The sequence below is a fragment of the Capsicum annuum genome, chromosome 10 (genome assembly GCF_002878395.1).
Source record: "Capsicum annuum cultivar UCD-10X-F1 chromosome 10, UCD10Xv1.1, whole genome shotgun sequence".
NCBI classification, from domain to species: Eukaryota; Viridiplantae; Streptophyta; class Magnoliopsida; order Solanales; family Solanaceae; genus Capsicum; species Capsicum annuum.
The window spans coordinates 168131238-168152681 of NC_061120.1; the positions used below are offsets into that span (position 1 = coordinate 168131238).

Genomic DNA, 21444 nt, shown 5'->3' on the forward strand with positions numbered 1-21444 from the left:
GGAAGTGTAAATTAAAAAACTTGTAAGTCATTCTCAACTTTCTTAATCCATAATCAATTAATTGTCACCTATACCCAATTATTAAAACTTGAGTCACTTATACCTCATTGTCAAACTCTTTCGTCACTTTTAACTAAAAACCCTTCTTGGGGATTGAAGAAAAGGTGTCTTTTAAGTTACCCCTCCACTCCACTGCTCCTAGTTTGTTTTCTTCCAACAGAAAGATTTATTGGAACAGATGAGAAATCTATTTGAAGACCTATTTTAATATCTCCCAATAGATGTTTCACCTATTGAAACAAGTAGGTCAACACTTGGAAGTTACCAAATCAAGTAGCAATTCTGTTTTGATAACTTCCAACAAATTACCCATCTTTTGTAATAGATGATCTATCTGTTGGATGAAATTGAATCAGGTCTTCCACATTTCCAATACCAACAACACCACTAACATCACCAATACCAACACTACCAACACCACCAATACCAACACCGCCACTAATACCAACACTACCACTAACAACAACAACACCAAGAAAACTAAAACCAACAAAATAAATACCACCAACAGCCACAAACACCATCCAACAATACCTTGACAGTCAATAAAACACTGCAACAAAAACAAGGGTTTTTTTGGGTTCTTCCTATATTTTTAGCATTAAAATTCAAAACTGTTAACATATTCTCGAAGAAAATACAAATATAAATCTTATTTTTTATTATTAACTAAAAATCCCTAATTTTTAGAAAAAATAAAAAAGTATAACTCTTTTCAAACTCTATTACCTGTGAAGTGAGAAAAAATGGTAGATACAAGCAAGAAGAAAGTCAAAAATAACAACTAATCTATGTGGTCAAAAATAGGAAGAAAATTTATCTGTTATGAAGGGTTGAGCAATGTTGACTAGTCTTTGTTTGTATTATTGAGAGAGAACTCGAGATTTGAAATGATGAAACATTTTTTCCATAAATGGATTATTTGTATGGGTTGATTTGTATTTTAAAAAATAATGACAAGTTTTGAAAATATTAATTTGGTTCCAGTTGATCTTAATTAATTTTTTTAAAGGGATATATTTAATCTATTTTAAAATATATAAAATTAATCTCACTAAAATTAGTTTTTATTTATTAAGTTCAATTAGAACTAAAAATGAATTTAGTATTAATACAATATTAATATTAATTAATTATTTATTTAATTACATTTCCATATCTATTTGGTAATTTTCAACATAAAAATCATCTATTGGAACAATTAAAAACATTTGTTCCAACATATTACTTATCTGTTGCCTTATATAGGTAATACTTTAGAAATAACCAAACAGATAAAATAATCTATTGCAACAGATTAGTAATCTGTTACAATAGATGATAATATGTTTGAAATGACCAAACAGATAAAAATACTCTCTTGCAACGAGTGTGCCATTTATTACAATAGATAAGTTTATGTTGATAATTTCCAACAGATGAATTATCTGTTGTAGAAGGTTAAATCTGTTGCAATAGATTATACAATAGTTGATCATGTAATTTCAATAAGATTAATTGATCAATTATAATTACACGTACCAATTCATCTTTGATTTTAGCTAAATCAATTTAGTTATTACAATTAATAGCTTGAATTGAACTATTTTAAGTAAAATTGGTCAATTGATCACCCTACTCAGAACGGACATAATAGTTGATCATTTAATTGCAATAAGATCAATTGATCTAATGTAATCGAACGTATCAATTCAACTTTGGTTTGAGCTAAATCAATTTAGTTATTACAATTAATGTCTTGATTTGAACCATTTCAAGTAAAATTGGTCAATTGATCACCCTACTTAGAACGAACACTATAGTTGATCTTGTAATTACAGTGAGATCAATGATCAATTGTAATTAAATGTATCAATTTATCTTTGATTTTAGCTAAATCAATTGAGTTATTACAATTAATGTCTTGATTTGAACCATTTCAAGTAAAATTGATCAATTGATCACCCTACTCAAAATGAACACAACAGTTGATCATATAATTGCAATAAGATCAATTGATCAATTGTAATTGAATGTATTGGTTTATCTTTTATTTTAGCTAAATCAATTTATTTTAACCATTTCAAGTAAAATTAGTTTATTGATCACCCTACTCAGAACGAACACAACAGTTGATCATATAATTGCAACGAGATCAATTGATCAAATGTAATTGAACTTATCAATTCAACTTTCGTTTTAGATAAATCAATTTAGTTATTACAATTAATGGCTTGATTTGAAACATTTCAAGTAAAATTAGTTAATTGATCACCCTACTCAGAACGAACACAAGAGTTGATCATATAATTGTAATGAGATCAATTGATTAATTGTAATTGATCATATCAATTCATATTTATATTAGATAAATAAATTTAATTAATATAATTAATGGCTTAATTTGAACCACTTCAAGCAAAATTGATCAATTGATCACCCTACCCAGAACGAACACAACAGTTGATCATGTAATAGCAATGAGATTAATTGATCAATTGTAATTAAATGTATCAATTTATCTTTGATTTTAGCTAAATAAATTTAGTTATTAATAATAATGGCTTAATTTGAATAAACAGATAACTAACATGCTGGAACAGATGACATAACTGTTGAAAATTATCAAATAATTACAGACATTTGTTACAATAGATGAGTAATCTATTACAATAGATGACTTATCTTTTGGAAATTATCAAACAGATATAGACGATTATTGCAACTGATAACACATCTATTGAAAAATATCAAACAGTTAGAATATTTGTTGCAACATATTACCCATCTTATATTGTCTTGTCTTTTCAATGACACCATCTTGTCTTTTCAAATACCAAAACCACCACCGATAAATATTCAAAACCATCTCTACAATTTTCTCTCAAAAAAAATATTCTTCTATTCTCCTCTCTTTGTTTATTTAAACCAACCATAACCATCCCCTTTTTTCTGTCTTTTCTCTCCTCTTTCTCCTGGCAATTCTGACCTCATCACCACCAAAATCAAAACAATAGATCTATATACATGAGATATGTGGTTTCACTTATTTATATTCTATGATATTCTTGCCTTCTTGTCTTCTTCTTTGTTCTTTTCGTGTTTCATTAAAATTTATCTTGTCTTCTTTGATGAAAAATAGTTATTTAAATTAAATAGCAACAAAACAAAATCTTGTGTATATTTTTTTTCACTTATTATTTATTTATGAATTATTTTTTAAATTAATTAATTCAAGGCATGACCCTTGAGATCTTAAACCAAAAATCCTTGTTGATGTTTTGTTGATGTTGTTGGTGTTGTTCGTATTAGTGTTGGTGTGTTGGTGTTGATGTAGTTCGTATTGGTGTTAGTGTGTTTTTGTTGGTTTTGTTCGTATTGGTTTTGGTGTGTTGGTCAGTTCGTATGTCTTCCAACATATGGTATATCTGTTTTAATAGGTTGGTCATTTGTTATAATAAGTATGTAATCTGTTGCAACAAGGAGTTCATCTGTTGCAACATATGGGTCATTTGTTTGAATTATTATTAAAATATGTTGTATTTATTGAATTTTGTGTTATCTTTAATTAAATTATGCAGAGATCAATTGTAATTTTTTTTGTTTTTCTCCTATTTCTAGATAAAAGATGCCTTCTAAGAGAAAGAAAAGTGAAAGTGGGATCAACTTTTGATCCACCAACTTAAAAGGTTGGAGTAAAGATGGGTTCTCGGAGGAATAAGCTACTATCAGATCAATGCACTTCATATGTGCAAGGTATGTTTTACTGATCAATTTATCATTAAAACACATATAAATTAGAATGATTTTGTAAATATTGATTTTTACCGATTACGTATTGATCATTAAAACAAAATCTTGCCTTATACAGTTAAGTTTGGTAGGTCTGAACTTATAAGGTAGAGGGACCTAAAAGGTGGTGTGGATACCCTGCTACAATTTAATGATGGTTTAGCTAATGTTTATATTTATATCTGTACTTTGGATAAGGGATAAAGATTTGATGGCAGTGTAGCTATTTAATAGTAATAGAACTGGTTTTATGGGTATAATGGATTGTTGAAAGGCCTCTGAATACTCTCACTATAGCAAGCAAGAATGGAAATCCTATAGAAATTGCCCAGGTCTAGATTTATATGGATGCCTTGCTCGGGAGATGATAATAGAGCAGAAGGTATTGAAGGAGAATATCTGCAAGAGAATGGGGGGAGTTGTTGAAGACTATATCATCTCAAACCTTATTATAGAAGAAACACAAGGTTTGAAAGGAACTCATCTAAAATGCACACTGTAAAATGGGCTTCGAAGGAAGATTATTTTCTTGAGAAATTAGATCTCAGACTGTAAATTGCACACTTAGCTAAAGTACAGACTGAAAGTATTCACACCTGTTGTTGCATATCCTCTAACTTATATGAGTGTGCATTTATAGTTTGAGATCTAATTTCTCAGGAAAACAATTATTCCACGTAGCATATTTTACAGTTTGCATTTTAGATTCTTTTCAAACCTTGTGTTTCTTCTGTAATAAGGTTTGAGATGATATAGTCTTCAATAGGTCCCTCCCTCTTCTCTCGCATATACTCTCCTACAACACCTTCTTCTCTTTAATCATCTCCCGAGCAACCCATCCATATAAATTTGGACCTTGGGAAATTTCTATGGGATTTTCATTCTTGTTAACTGTAGTGAGAGGATTCGAAGGCCTTTCAACAATCCATTGAATCCTTCAAGCCAGTCCTATCACTATTAAACATCTACACTGCCATGAAATATTTATCCCTTCTCCAAACTACACATATAAACATAAACATTAGCAAAATCATCATTAGACTGTAGCAGGGTATCCATACCACCTTCTAAGTCCCTCAGTCTTATCGATTTAGACTTATCAAACTTAACTATATAAGGCAAGATCTTATTTTAATGATCAATGACTAATCGGTAAAAAATAACACTCACAAAATCATTGTACTATATGTGTGTTTGGCACGATAACCTAATCAGTAATACATACCTCACATATATGAAAGTGGATCTATCCATTTGCATGCACCTTATTATTATTACCCCATTTTTTCCCATCAATGACTAAATTAAAATGATGTTTTATCTGCAGTATGTTTAGTTCCCATCATGAGTAGTGTACAAAACACGGAAAGGTAGTTTGATCGAATCAACAAATTAGCTACCTGTTGCAATAGATGACTCATTTATTAGAATTTATCAAACAGACAGGTAAGCTGTTGCAACAGATTACATAACTGTTGGAAAGAAATTAAAATAGGTCTTGCTAGTTGTTTGATTTAAGCCAATAGATCAATAATCTGTTGTAATAGATGGGTCATATGTTTGGAAGAACTCAATGAAAAGGGTTATTAATTTAATATAAATAAATGGTTATTGAAAGGGTGAAAAAACACTACTGTTCACCTTTTTTGTATTTAAATCTATTTTTTTTAATTTAAATAGTCGAAAAGTCACCAATTTTATTTAATTAAGGGATTTAATTATTAAAAAAGATGTGAATAGTCGTGGCTTTTAGACTAACACATTCAAATTCAATTCTCTATAAATAGGTCACTTCTTACTCGTTCAGTCTACTATACTTTATTTATTTATTGCATCTTGTCTTTCATAAAAATACTATTATATCTTCAACCACTTCTCTTCAAAGAGCAATTCCTTTTTCATCCATTGAGGTATGTTTTATTTTTTTTTTTGTAAAACTGCCAGACTTTTTTCCTTTCTTTACTTTTTTATGTTTTTTGTTAATGCATGTGTGTTCTAGATATGGTTGATCCAGATTAGGATATGGTGATTCTGCACGACACCGTGCGAAAACTTAAAAGGCAGATTCATGAACTTTAGTGGGAGTTGGGCACCATGAGAACAAGGTTGTTTTATGAGATTAAGGCTGAGGAGGGCCCTACTGCTACCGGTTAATGATTGTCTTGTTGACAATAATAACAACAACAACAATAAAAACAACAATAATAATAATTAGGTTATGTTGCAATAGATGACTCACCTGTTGGAATCAACTTCGAGTTCTGTTGACACATATGAGTGATCTGTGAAAACAGATAATTCATCTGTTGCACCGATGATTCATATATTACAAAAGATGACTAATCTATTGCAACAGCTGATCCATCTATTCAATTCATGTCCCAGCACTATAGATTCATAAACATGAACCCAATATATGACTCTTTCATTACAATCGGTGACACATCTGTCGCAATAGATGACTCATATATTGGATTCATATCCGGGCTCTTCTTTCCTTTATTGAAAAAAATAGCAGTAGCAGTGTACCTGGATGATAAATTCAACTAAAAATCATAATTTTACTTACCAAAGTCACCTATGAAGTAATGCCAAAGTGATGTACGAAAAAATTTGACCTAAAAAATTAGTCCAGTAGCAGCAGTCACGGTAACAACAACAATAATAGTCAACAAGAAGAAGATGAAGATAATGACCAACATGGGTTATGGTTCAGCGGATGGAGTTTCTACACCCTTAACCAGAGGTCGAGGGTTCTGTAACACCCCGAGATCCCATCTCGAGACGTCACACGGTGCTTATGACCTGAAAGACCATAAGAAAACCCTTTTTACTGATATATGTACCTATGCACTGTATAATATCTTAAATAAATGTGGAAACTAGCCATAAGGTTCAACACATCTATGAATACACAAAACTAAAAAATGAAATACTAATCCATCTATCTGAAAAACCTCTAAACTATCTGAACTATGGAGTTGATGGGACATGTCCCCAACTAACTTCGTCAACTGAAAGTAAACAAAATCTGATGCAATGATAGTAAACTGAGATTTGTCCTCGAAAGAAGAGGACTCACGGCTATGGATACTACTGCTGGCTGGGATTGAACTGCTGAGGAAACTCTGGATCCTGTGTCTCTGAACCTATGGTGTCAAATAGAACACCATAGCGCAAATGCGCCAGTCCAAAAATATACCGAGTATGTAGACGAGGTAGGCTAAATGCAAAAGCTCATGCATGCATGATATCTAAACTGAATAATCATAAAAATACCGCACAAGAACACATACACATACATGAATGCATAGACCATAGTCACAATCATCACAACTCTACAGACTGAAACTCAGATACTACCTTACTGTAGACTAAACTCACTACTGACACTGAGATACTGAGACACTAACTCATCTGATACTGATGACTGAGAAACTGGATGTACTTACATCGATGACTAAATTTTGAGCTTACTTCTTTCTAATGACAAGATTAAAGATCAACCTCTCTAACGGATGATTAAGGAAGCTATTATCAATGATAAGGAAATGATCATATCTGAATTTGACAACAAGAATACTCAATAGAATCTGAGATTGTGATCAAGCCTGTCTGGCGGCATATCTTTGAATATGATATCAAATAACTGTATATGAGACCAAGCCTATCTGACGGATGGTCCATGAATCAATGGAACTATCTAGTTCCTCATAGAGATATATGATTGTATCTGACAGTCTTGATTTCTGAAGATTGATATTGAGATTGAGACTAAATCTGAAACTGAAACTGAAACTGTGGGAAGTAGTTACTTAACCGACATGTCCCAACCTACCACAGGTAGGGTACAACCTGTAAACCCAGTTGGAAGGGTATCAATACGATGCCATGGATAAAGAGCTCTCTCTGGTCAATCCTCTCTAGCGGATGACCCTTATCAGAAAGTCAACCTAAGGTAATATAATAGGTAAATACTCTCTCTCTAGAGGTGACAGCCTTTTCCTGATGGTGACTCCTATATCCTATGTTGTCTATACAGTTTTGGAGGTTAGGGATTGCTATTAACAACTCTGACCTCTCTTTCACTGATGGGAGGAGCTGCTATCCCTTCCCTCGCTCGGTGCTAGTTTCTACTCCTAACTAAAAGACTCTGACTGAATTCTTAACTGAACACAACTGAACCGAATCTGATACTGATCATGTTTATCAAAAAATCTAACTGAGCTACGCTGAGATCACTTAGTTCCATATCTAACAAAAATGGTATTGAATCACGGTATCTGATTGACAATACAGAGCTTAAATAGATTATTCGATCACTATCGAGATTAGAATTGAACACTTGCATACTGTTAGATCTGATTGAGTATAGAGTTAAGGCTAGATTACTAGTGATATGGAGATTATAGAGATTACTGAGTTTTGTTGAGTTCTGTAACTATCTGAGGATACAGAGTTTTATAGTTTACTAATTTCTGAGAATCATGGCTCGACTGGAATTATTGTGAAACTGACACGGGCTCTAAAAAATAGCTAAATTGTCAGGTATAAATACCTCCAGGACTCGATAACATAAAAGTAAAGCATAATCATTCTTAACTAGCCATCACCATAATCTTTCATTCTTCATCACAATCATTAAAGCATCACGTCAAGCATTCAGTAAAATATAGACATCTATTCATCATCACAATTACTACAGAGTCACTTCAAGCATTTAGGAATCATCAACATATAATAGCGTATCACAAGGTCTTCCCATGAATCTGGGTATCACAACATTCCACTAGATCCTACTCCCTCAACAAGGTCTTGCCATGAATTTGGGTATCACATGATTTGGGGAAACTTCATACTCTCTGTCACAACTTACTTGCTAACTACTTGCCATGTATTAAAGGCTTAGCATATATCAAAGAGCACATAATTAGGGAATTTACAACCATCATATCTTGACTTGTTCACTAAGGTCTTTCAACAACACTAAGCAAGTACGGGTTTACACCTACTTGGGGATTTCATACTATTATGGAACATTTTACTCATTTTATCAAACACTAGGAATGCATGGACTAGCTCCCAATTTGGGGGTTTCCTGTTTAAGATACTATAATGCCCCTTATGCTTCACCTAAGCTCTTTATCAAACTTATGGGGGACATGTTTTGCTTATTCAATCATTCTACTCCTATTTAACATGAACACTTCATATAGAAAGCATCATTAAGAAAGATCATCACCACTCTCACAAGAATTCCACATACTAGGGTTCATCTTCACCAACACAAGAATTCCACATACTAGGGTTCATCACCACCAACATAAGAATTCCACATACTAGGGTTCAAATTAATAAATCTTGCAGACAAACATGAACAAAAACTCAACAATATATGGAACATTAATTTCAACTCCTATGAATCATTAACAACTCATAAACATAAAATTTTTGAATTTTAGAAAAGGGTACTTGAGCTTCTTGGATGAAAGGGACCCAAGAATCAACATTTACATATCTGGGGAAACTCTTTTCTTGAAGGTTCTTGGAAAGATTTCTTGATTCCTCTTGATTCTCTCTTGATTTTTGTTAAAGAAAAAGAGAGGGTTTTGATTTTTGGAAACCCTAATTTTTGGAGTGAAAGGAGAGAAAATGAGGCCAAATCCCGTGTAAAGGAGTATATATAAGGGTTGGGACAAGCCCCTTTTTGCCCTTAGAATTAAACTGAAAAATACCGATTTTACATGCTGGTGCGACGTACCATAATCGCGCCAGCTCACTGGAATTTGGACAATTAAGAAACTGCACGATAGCGCGACGCGGTGGAAATCGCATTGCCCCCTTGGTTGCGAAATAAAATTATACCGCGATGCGGTGGAATCGCGGAGTTTCACTAGAATCTGACAATTGCCATTTTGGCTGGCTCCGTGACGCTCTAAGGTGCTAGGTGGCACACTGTCTCACTAAAATGGCTCTAACTCTTCACTCGAGTGTCCGATTTGGGCAAATTTTGTATCAATGAAAATATTATTCAATGCTCTACATGGAAAAAAGTAGAAATTAAAGAAATTCCACATGATTCAAAGCATTTTATACTTAGGAAGATATTTCTAAAACTTTTAGACTTAGATTTCTGTTTTACTGAATACGCTCTAAGGCTCAGACTGGAACAGGTTTTTGCGGGGCATTAAAAGTTCGATCCTAAGCATGGAGAAAACTCTGTTGGGAGCGCTACCCACCAAATGGGGCCCTACCCGACCCGAATCCGGATTAGTCAGACTCTAATGCGGGTATCGGACACCGGATAGGAAACCAAAAAAATAAAAGATAAAGATAATGAAGAAGATGATGATTATAATGAAGCAGAAGATGATGAATAAAGTGGAAACAATAATGAACAATAAAAATTGTAAAGAGAGAGAACATAATAATGGATGAGAAGAGAGAGAAATGCATATTTTTTTCCTCCATTTCTTGTTATATTAGGTTAACATTTGGATCAAAGTGTAAATTAAAAAACTTGTTGGTTATTCTCAAACTTCCCCAACTTTGTTAATCCATAATAAAGTAATTATCACCTACACTTAATTGTTAAAACTTGAGTCACCTACACCTTATTTTGAAACTCTTTTGTCACTTTTAACTCAATTGCCCTACATACTTGATGATATGAGTGACAAACAACTAATATCTAGATAAGTCAATGAATCTTAGTGATGCACCTTTTGGAACAAATCACTGGATGTGTATTGGTAATGTGGGACTTTTTGGCAACTTAATCAACCTTCATAAATTTGTGCATATGATGTCGATCTCCTTTATCCATCTTCTTGGGCATCTTTTTCTTCTCCAAATATCTTACTACAATATATACTATTTTTTTTGGACTACAATTTAGACTAAAACTAATCTCTTTTGTTAATTAAAATACTTAAATTCAAGAGTACCAAATTTGTGTGAAGTTATGACTTGGTGAAATAAAAAATTAAACGAGACTTCTAAATTGACTAAAGAGCTAAATTGTTGTGCTTCATTCTTTCTGAATTTCTTCATCCTTTAGGATCTCTTCACTGGAAAGGTGAAGGAGATTGGTGAAGAGAAAGAAGGATTATACTTGTTGAGAACACAAAAATAGAATCAAGCACAAACACATGGTACAAAATCCTTAACAACAGCTAAGACAAGTGATGATGATTGTGGTGTATGGCATAAAAGACTAGGGCATGTGACAATGAATATAAAAAGATAGATTAGTATACTAAAGACTGATCATAACCTTGAATTATCTCATTGTGATATATGTCTATTAGTAAGACAGATCAGGCTTCCTTTTCAAATCGGTAATAGTAGAAGTGTCAATTATTTTGATTTGATTCATATGGATGTATGGGGACCGTACAAGGCTGCTACGCATAATAACATGAAGTTTTTCCTTACATTGGTTGATGATCATTCCAGGTGGACTTGGGTATTTCTAATGCACCTTAAATCAGATGTTTTTACTATCTTGAAACACTTTGTTTTAATGGTTAAGACTCAATTTGGGTCATAGATTAAGGTTGTTAGATCAGATAATGGAGGAGAGTTCTTTAACTCTCAATGTGATGAATTGTTCAAACACTATGGGATAGTGCATCAGAGTTCCTGTCCACATACACCACAACACAATGGTGTTGTGGAGAGAAAACAAAGACATATTTTAGAGACAGCTAGAGCAATTAAATTTTAAGGGCATCTACCAGTCAGGTTTTGGGGAGAATGTATACTTGCAGCTGTGCATATTATCAATAGAATTCCTTTGTCTATTTTAAATAATGTATCTCCCTTTGAGGTGATATTTGGAAGACCACATGACTTGTCTTATATGAGGATAATAGGATGTTTATGTTATGCAACAATTCCACACAAAACAGATAAGTTTGGGCCTAGGGCAGTTAAGCCAGTCTTGATGGGATATGGAGCTACACAGAAGGGTTACAGATTGTATGACCTTGAGCATCACACATTCTTCATTAGCATAGATATGATATTTACCGAGACCATTTTTCCTTTTCAGACTCAAAATGAACACTTAAATGTGCTGCAGAATAAAGTTGATAATATTGGATCAAGTAATGACTATTTAATCCATGAGAATTTAGACTTGGAGTTGGAGAATGATGTTGTAACTTTGTAAGGAAGAACTGCAGCTGGAACTCTGTTAGATGATAAAGTTGATGGAATTGAAGAAAATATCCTTGCAGCACAAGGGGTGGATGTAGGTGTGGATACTCATATGGAAGAAACCTCACAACCTGTTCGAAGAAGATCAACCAGAACAAGGAAAACACCACTCTGGTAGAAAGACTTTGTGATATCCACTAAGGGTAACAAGTCAAATTGTCTCTATTCTATATTAGATGGTATAAACTATAGTCATATCTCTAAATCTTATCAATGTCTTCTTGCTAACTCGTCCATGGAAATCAAATCAAGTACATACTATCAAGCTATGTATAATAGCAGGTGGGTTCAAGCTATGAAAGAAGAGACATAAGTATTAGAAGATAACCACACATGGGAGCTAGTTACTCTGCCACCAGGAAAGAAAGCTATAGGGTGTAAATGGGTGAATAAAATTAATCATAAGGAAGATGGACAAATAGAAAGATGTAAAGGTAGGTTAGTAGCCAAGGGTTATAACCAGATGGGGGGATTGGACTATCAAGAGACATTCTCTCCTATTGTTAAAATGGTGACCGTAAGAACGTTTTGTTTATTGCTGCAACAAAAAGGTGGAACATCCAACAAATAGATGTTTACAATGCTTTCTTGCAAGGAGATTTAACAAAAGAAGTATATATGCAGCTGCCACAAGGTTTTCAACATGACAAAAATAGTGAGGTGAAAGTATGCAAGCTTCTTAAGTCATTGTATGGACTTAAGAAAGCTTCTACACAGTGGAATGTTAAATTGACTAATGACTTGGTTGCAGCAGGTTTTCAGCAAAGTCCTTTGGATAATTCTCTTTTAACTAAGAAAAGCATAGATGGAATTGTAGTGATTTTAATCTATGTGGATGATCTACTGGTGATAGGAAGTAGCGCAGAGTTAATTGCAGAAGCCAAGCTAGTTCTAGAAAACAATTTTAAGATCAAGGACCTAGGAGATCTCAGGTTTTTTTTGGAAATAGAATTTGCTAGAAGTGCAGAAGGCATCTTAATGCATCAAAGAAAGTATACCTTAGAACTTATTTCTAATTTGGGATTGGGAAGTTCAAGATCAAGTATTACCCCAGTAGAGATAAATCAGAAACTTGCAACTCATGATTTCGATGTCTTAGTTTGAAACAAATCCGATCCTCCCTTGATTGATTTAGGTGAATATCAAAGATTAATTGGGAGATTGTTGTATCTTACGTTGACTAGACCTGACATCTCTTATGCAGTTCAAAGTTTAAGTCAATTCATGCAGGCTACAAAAGAATCCCATATAAATGCAGCAATCAGAGTAGTGAAGTATGTAAAGCAATCACCAGGAATGGGAATTTTGTTATCAACAAAGCCTACTGGTTCTTTGGAAGCTTATTGTGATGCAGACTGGGGATCTTGTGTGAACACTAGAAGGTCAGTCACTGGATACTTGATTAAATATGAGAATTCTCTATTTTCATGGAAATCAAAAAAACAGTCTACAATCTCAAGAAATTTCGCAGAAGCAGAGTACAGAAGTCTTGCTTTCACAGTTGCAGAAATTACATGGATCATTGGTTTATTCAACACACTGTATGTGTCTTTAACATTGCCTGTTCCCTTGAATTGTGACAACAAAGCTGCCATTCAAATTGCAGCTAATCCCATGTTTCATGAAAGGACCAAGCATATTGACATTGACTTCCACTTTATTAAAGAAAAGGTTTTGATTGTTCTTGTGGTTATCCGTTACTTACGCTCATCTAAAAAACCATCTGATGTTCTCACCAAAGGCTTGTGCAGGAATCAGCATGCCTATCTCATATCCAAGCTAGGTATGAAGAACATTTTCATATCACCAAGCTTAAAGGGGGCTATTAGAGAGTATAATAAAGATATTGCAGATAGTTAACTTGAGGTTGAGTTCCATGTCATCAGCAGTTAGTTGAGTTGTTAGTTAGGTTGTTACAACTAATTAGTGGAAGGTTAGTTGACAGTTGTACATGTTGACAGCTGTACATATCAGATATTTTGTATTCAGTTGGTTAGTGCTAGTGTGTATATAAATAGAAGTGTAGTATATGAATTAGGAGTTAATTCAATCATCATGTAGTAGTTTCTATTTTCATCTCTGTAACAAATTGTGTGTGTATGAACTGATATGCTCTGAATTCACTCGTAAGCTACTTCGAATCAATTTTTGATGTACAAATTAATATTGTTACCATGTAATAATGTGAATGAGTTGGTTTACCTAATGTCTTTGCCATTCAAGAAAAAGTCTACGACCTTTAGCGGCAATGCTTATGATGATGTGAATGACACAAAAATTAGTATCTAAGTAAGTCAATGAATCTTCGTGATCCACCTTTGGGACTTAATAAGGAGAGGATTATTGGACGTGCAAACAAAGTTCCTCATAAAAAAATTCTCAGATATTTTATACGTGGTCAGCTAGCTAAAGGCTAATATAACTTCTAGACAAATGTTCACCAATAACGTGTCCAATCCCAATTCCATTTTGGTGTTCCTATGGCGCACCAAGCAGTCCTCGCTTCCACAAGAACCATTTTTGTTAAATGATTTCTGTTGTATCCAATTTATGACAAACTTTTTTTTTTGGTTCGTCGCAAAAAGAATATCATCCTTCTATAATTGTAAACAACTTAACTTTAAAATTTTCTTTTTTTGCTTAGTGAAATGATTTTTAGTGACCGAAATTGTCAAATAATGTTAAACCGCAATTTCAAAAATCTTGTAAATGTTCATAAACTTTGTGACAAGTCAAACGGTGCGACATAAGCTGATACGGAAGGAGTAATAAGCAAAAGCTCAAGATAAAAGAAGATGTATTTGGTAGATTAATTTATCGATGGTGCATAAAGTGCATGTAGGTGGTGTTGGGCTGAAAGTGAAAGTCACATTAATTTCGCACCTCGTTACATAGATGGATCCAACTAGAAATTCGAATCAAAAAATTACACTGCGAATAAAAAATTAAAATTCTACTTTATGTATGTGTGTGTATATATATATTAAATATGCTATCTGCATGACACAAAGCAAAAGCTCAGCTGTTAAAGAGTTGATAGAGACTTGATGGAGACTTGATAGAGACCCCAATGCTAAATTCATAAAACTCACAAGCTGATATTCCCTCCGAAAAAAGTCCTCAAATTAGAAATGATGCATAGGCTAGCAGATGGTTATATAATGGTGATTTCAGTTCACCAAAGCAACACGCATACATTTTCTAACAACAAAATCACAAAACTTTCAACCTAATAACACCAAAATCACTATTGTTAAAAATCTCTTCCGACTAGTGACGTATAATGTCGTTTGTTGCTATAGCTCTTTTATCTGTCTTTTTTATATGCAGTCAAAGCCAGTCGACAGAAACACCGAATGCAATTGTTTCTCAAGATGGGTTTGGAGATTTCCGGACTATAGCTGAAGCAATACAAGCAGCACCGGATCATAGTATTGAGCGATACTATATCAAGATCAAACAAGGCAGATACCGAGAATACATTCAAATTGCTAAAAAGAAGACTAACAAAGTACTTATTGGGGAAGGAATGGACACTACGATAATAGTGGGCAATAGAAGCTTCGCCGACGGTAACAAGACCTTTGACACTGCAACAGTTGGTATGTCTGCTAATTGTCTTTTAATTATCAGTTTTTAACTTCGCAGTTATTTATTCTATTTGATATGTTCTAATATATTATTTTTTTCAATTGTCTGTTGGTATTTTCTGGTTAGGTAAAAAGAAAATGATGTAAAAGATCAAACCACTGGCTCATGCTCAAGATGTTGTCTTCGTTTAATTACCTAGTTGATATGTGTACTGTCTCCGAATATTATCATATTCCTTTTTATTGGAAATCTTGGAAGGCTATTCATGTCCTTATGTGTGGTTTATGTGGTGCAATTTCAACTATTAAGGTTATTATAAGTTGGGTTAATCCCAACTATGATTTTTCTATTTAGCTTGAGCAATCACGCTTATATATATAGAGTCAAAAGTTTTATATGAGTTCCTCATCTTTAGACTTTGTATTATGTTCTTAGAAGTTGGAATAATGTTAGTGTAGTTGGGGGTGGACTTACATGATCGGAAGGTTATAGAGTTCAAATAGGTAATAGATATTTTATGTATACTGTCTAAGATCGATGCATCAAAATTGTGTTTACATGACCATATATAAATTGTTGATTTCCCTTTAGACAGGAGATGCTTTATGTTTACTGTCTAAGGTGCATTATGTGTTCAGGCAGGTTAAATTTTCAGTTATTTGACAGAATTATTGGATATATATATATATATATATATATATATATATATATATTTGCAAGAAGTTTTTATTTTGAGTTCTACAAATGGATTTCACTGATTTTGATGAATTATATTCTTTCTGAAAATCTCCAACTCCGAGATTAGAGTATGTTCTCTGGGGGATTAGCTATACTTTTAAACTCTCTTTGAAGCCCACAATCAAGGTGACTGGTGTTACCTCTTGGACTATAGATGTGATTTTCATAGTTTAAGCTGAAAAGGATCCGACCAACCCCAATCGCTCTTGCTTTTGAATATCTATGCTGTTCTATTGTGCTGAGTTGCTCCTTGTTTGTGTTTTGAAAGAAGGGGGCTTGGGGGGTGGGGAAGGTTAGTTAGAGGTCCTTAACTTCTTTGTCTGTGCCAGTGGAAGGAGTCTACTTTTGTGGACTGAGCATGAGGAGCATAGAATTCCATATTCTGTGTCATTTTACACCCTTTTTTCTCATGTACTATTCAAATGAATTAGCTCACTCTATCACTCAATTGGATAGATGCTTGCATAGCTAGGTTAGATTCTTGTTTATGTAGCACTCTTGTATAGTATAAGATATTTAGAAGGAGGGGATGAGGAACCTGGCTAAGCCATTTTAGGATAAACAAAGATGATAGAATGGCATCAGTGTTACATCGATGGTCATGTTAATGAGCAAATTGTTCTGTCCCATGTTCATCTTTAAGGCTGATGTTGGATACTTAAATGAGGTCGGACATACAAGGATATTATATTGTTTTATGTGTTCTCCTTTTAGATTATTCAAGACTTAACCCCTTCAGAAGAGAGCCCAAAATTTGATTTTGTATGGGGTTTTAAATCCTGACATGCTATACACCCTGCGCTCATATCCTCTATTTCAAACATGGAGTAAGACAGCTACTGTTACTCTCAACTATTCAACTTTTTTATCAGCTATATGAAAGTTGATTGAGGGTTTAAAACTTGCATAGTTTTATACTGGAAGGAGAAAGCTCATTTTCTTTATGCTGACCTACTGAATGACACCATATCATTTTCTGTAATTTGCTCATTCTGCGGCAGCCTATTTCATGTTTCTTTCTGCAGTACTAATTCTTTTAATGAGTGAAAATTATTATCTTAATTAATGCAGACTGCAGAGAACGATAACATAAATGATAAGCTATCAACTTTCCTGTGATCTTTCTTACGCGTCTATTTCGTAATTTGTAGGGATAAAAGGGAATGGCTTCACAGTGCAAGATATCAACCTTTAGGAATGATGCTGAACCAAGAAAGTTTCAGAGAAGCAGCTATGGCTTTGTTCTACAGATGTCGATTCGAGGGGTATCAAGACACCTTATATACGAAAAGGTACCGTCAGTTCTACCGTGATTTTGAAATTTATGGCACCATAGATTTTATTTGCGGCAACGTGACAGCCCTATTTCAGAACTGTTTAATTGAAGCACGCATTCCATTGGACAAGCAGTATAATACAAGCACGGCACAAAAGAGAAACCTTAAGGATGATCAAACTGGACTAGTGCGTCAAAATTGCAGTATAAAAGCTATTCGAGATTTCGAGAAAATGGACAACATCACCACATATTTAGGTCGTCCCTGGGGAGTATTCTCTTGGACAGTGGTTATGGAAAGTTACATTAACCACTTGATAGATCCTAGAGGATGGACTGAGTGGATTGATACAAATAAATCTGTTGTTCGTCGCCCATTTTATCTTGAATACAAGTATAGAGGACCAGGTGCTGTTACAAAGGGACGTGTGACATGGGAAAATGTCACTACTGATCAGAGCATAGCATCGAATTTCACTGTCAGACATTTTATAAATGGGGATGAGTGGATTTCCGTTGATATTCCACATTACTTAGATTTATCCTGAACAACATTAAGTAGTATGTGTTCCTACTAATTATCAGATTGTAGTACTTCATATCTTGTTATGTAAACTTGTCTATTCAATGAATATAATTATCTAATTTGATTTGAAATTCCGTCTTTAAGCAATTTATGATTACATTGCCATTATATTGCCCAGCTAACCATTAAATCACTAGAAAATCATGCATACAAAAACTCCAACATAACTCTATTTCAGGGCTTATGTTGAGTCGAAACGGCATGTGAATGTTCTTTTGAATATCCTTCATCTAGCTGTTAAAGTTTTCTACACCAAAGGACGAGGTATCTTTGTATCTCTTGATTTTTTGTTTTTGGTGGAATATGCAGTATCAAGCCCTTTGTTTAATGTCCCAATCCAGTCGTTAAAAGCCTATAACAATCGGAATAGTTTTGATAATCACCAGTCGCTAAAGGTCGCGAGGTTAAAAGTTTGACAACCGAATTACAATCCGTTCATTAAAGAACCTTGAGCGTTACAAAATTTCCCGTCGCAACAGGTTTTCCTTCGCTAATTGCCAATTTTCCCTTCACTAATTCACATTGAATTATTTGGTAATTCCGTCTTTAAAGATCCAGAATGCATATATATATATATATATATATATATATATATAAATATTTAATCTATTAAAAATGTGAAAGAAGATTTGAACTTTTTACCCTCGATAAAATACTCCCCTATAGATAAAATTGTCTTTTCACATATTTCCTTCAATTATTATTTAATTAAATTAAAATTCTATAAAATTAAACATTCTAAATGAATTAAAACTTTACCTTAATTAAAATATTAGAATTTTATCTTAATTAAAGAGAAACTCTACAATTAATTCTATTTAAGTCAAGTTTTGGCGTTCATTGGTACAACAACGTAAAAGATTAACAAACCTAGAGATTTTTAAAACATCATATTTATCACTTTTGATAAAAACCTATTATCCCGTCAACCACTCGATTAAATGTTATCCTTTAATTCCTAACACTTTCGGCAAAATAGCTTACTAAGTTCATTCATGTCAGATTGTCCATATGAAAACTAAAATTATAGAGCTTGATAAAAACCTATATAATATTGTTCAACTTTTTCCATCATAAATTGTTCCTTAACTTCAACTTAATTCCATTTTCATGTTTTTGCTATGTTTTTGTAGGGTATAGAAGTTTTGGTGATAAAGATATTCTTTTAGCTACTTCTTTTTATTTGCTTTAAAATTGTTATTTTTATTAGTTTTAATCATATTGTTCTATTATCTATTTTGTTGTAGTGTTTGCTTTCTTACTATTTGTTAATGTCAATTTTTAATACAGGTGGTAGATGAATGTTTGATAGAGTTTTGAAAAATTTTTGGATAAAGGTTAGTTTTAATCGTAATGTTCCAACATCTCTATAATTGTATTGTTATTTTGTAATTTATAGATGATAGATTAACATTCAATCCGACTTTGAGGACTTTTTGTATTAAGGTTAGAGATATTTTTTTGATGCCCGAATGGACAAATTCCGCTTGAGGGATTCTATGATAAAGAATATTTTAGGTCGTTGTTATCCTAAAAATTGCAAATATGTGAATATTTTCATCTGTATGTATTTCAGTATATATTTTTCTTTTTCAATTTTCTAGAATACTTCTCTATAATATAGTATTTTTGTTTAGTATCACCACATCTTTTTAGTGCTTCAATTTAGATTTGATGGCATTCAAATTTAATCTGAACTTGCAGACATGAGGCAAAGTTCATTGAGAATATTGTTGAAGTGGTTGAAAACAAGCTACACCCCACAGGCTTACACAGTGCTCTTTACTTTATTGATATCAATTATTCTTGTGATTTGAGGTAAGTTTTTTAAGAAAATAGTATGTTCTTGAAGCTAATTTAGGTTTAGATTTCTTTTTTTACTAATTAAAATATTGATAGTATCTATGTTTCAAAAGATAAATTTATTTGTGATTTGAATTAACTTTTATAAAATATTAGTTTGTTTTTAAGCTAATTTAGGTCTAGATTTATTTATTTATGAATTGAAATCTTGATAGTATCTATATTTGAAGTAATAAATTGTTTGTGAGTTGGGATAGAATTTTCTTAAATTTTTATGTGTTCTTGAAGTGTGATAATAAACTATCATGTATTCTTGAAGACAATTATTAATTGAGATTTAGATTTAAAAATCAATATATGAATTATACATTATCAACAATTGATAGTAAAAACTTTGATAGCAAGGGACTAAGCTTGTTGTTTTGCCCCTACACAACCTGAGCAGGCTTTTCATCGATCAGGGCTGAAAACTTCTTCATCAAGTTATTTTAGGTATAATAGATTCTTTTTCGTTTTGGTCTACTTATTTTAATATAAGTCCATGCGACCATCAGTACCTTGAGAACCTATTAGAATCCACTAGTAAACAAGCACTAACTGTATATACATTCTGTCCAGGTTAGTAAGCATCTGTCTAAAGATGCTGAAGCTCAGATATTAGCTTTCAACACCTAATTGAGGCTGTAAGTCTGCCTCTTTTACTCCGTCTTCCACTCTTTCTTTATTTGAATATACATAATTAATGAGATATGGTTCTTGTAATTGGACTATCATATTGTTTCGTTGTAGTACTATTTTGTTACAATCTGTTGTTTCATTATTTCATTTCTGGACGGCTTTGAATGTTTTTCTTGAGTCGTGGGTCTATCGAAAACAACCTCTCTACCTCTGAGATAGGGGTAAGGTCTGCGTACAATCATCTAAACTAGGTATATTGTTATTTATTAATGAGATATGATATTTGATTTATGTATTATGTTAACTGTCATACCGATCCACGCCATCAGTATCTGCATAGCCTGCATATGTATTATAAAAAATGGTGTAAAACTGATGTTGGCCAACCCTTCTTCTTTTGGTAAGAAGTTTGATTGTTGAAACTGATATCACATACATTGTCTTAGATGTAAATCCTTAGGTTGTCAAAGTCGCAGTTGTGTGTTCTCATGGAAGTGGATGTAATAAAAGCTTTATACTGATTGCCATAAACCCTGTATTTGATTCCTGGATGGTTTAACTATTTCTTTATTATTGCTTCGGCTTGCTATTGTTTTGATACATATAGGGACTTATATTTCTTATTATCTAGCAGAGATTACAAATAAATTATCGAAGATGACAAGACAGAAGTACTCAAGACTTTACAAACTAGGCTAAAGATAACACTATTATGGGT

At 33.0% G+C, this 21444-nt stretch overlaps 1 protein-coding gene across 1 annotated transcript; it reads left to right on the plus strand.

Moving 5' to 3' along the window:
• The first annotated feature begins 17536 nt into the window (after positions 1-17536).
• On the plus strand, positions 17537-18207 carry LOC107844994 (probable pectinesterase/pectinesterase inhibitor 42). The gene is made up of 2 exons (XM_047397746.1): positions 17537-17675; positions 17755-18207. The coding sequence occupies exons 1-2, from the start codon at positions 17547-17549 to the stop codon at positions 18205-18207; spliced, it is 582 nt and encodes a 193-aa protein (XP_047253702.1). The 5' UTR covers positions 17537-17546.
• Positions 18208-21444: the final 3237 nt, after the last annotated feature.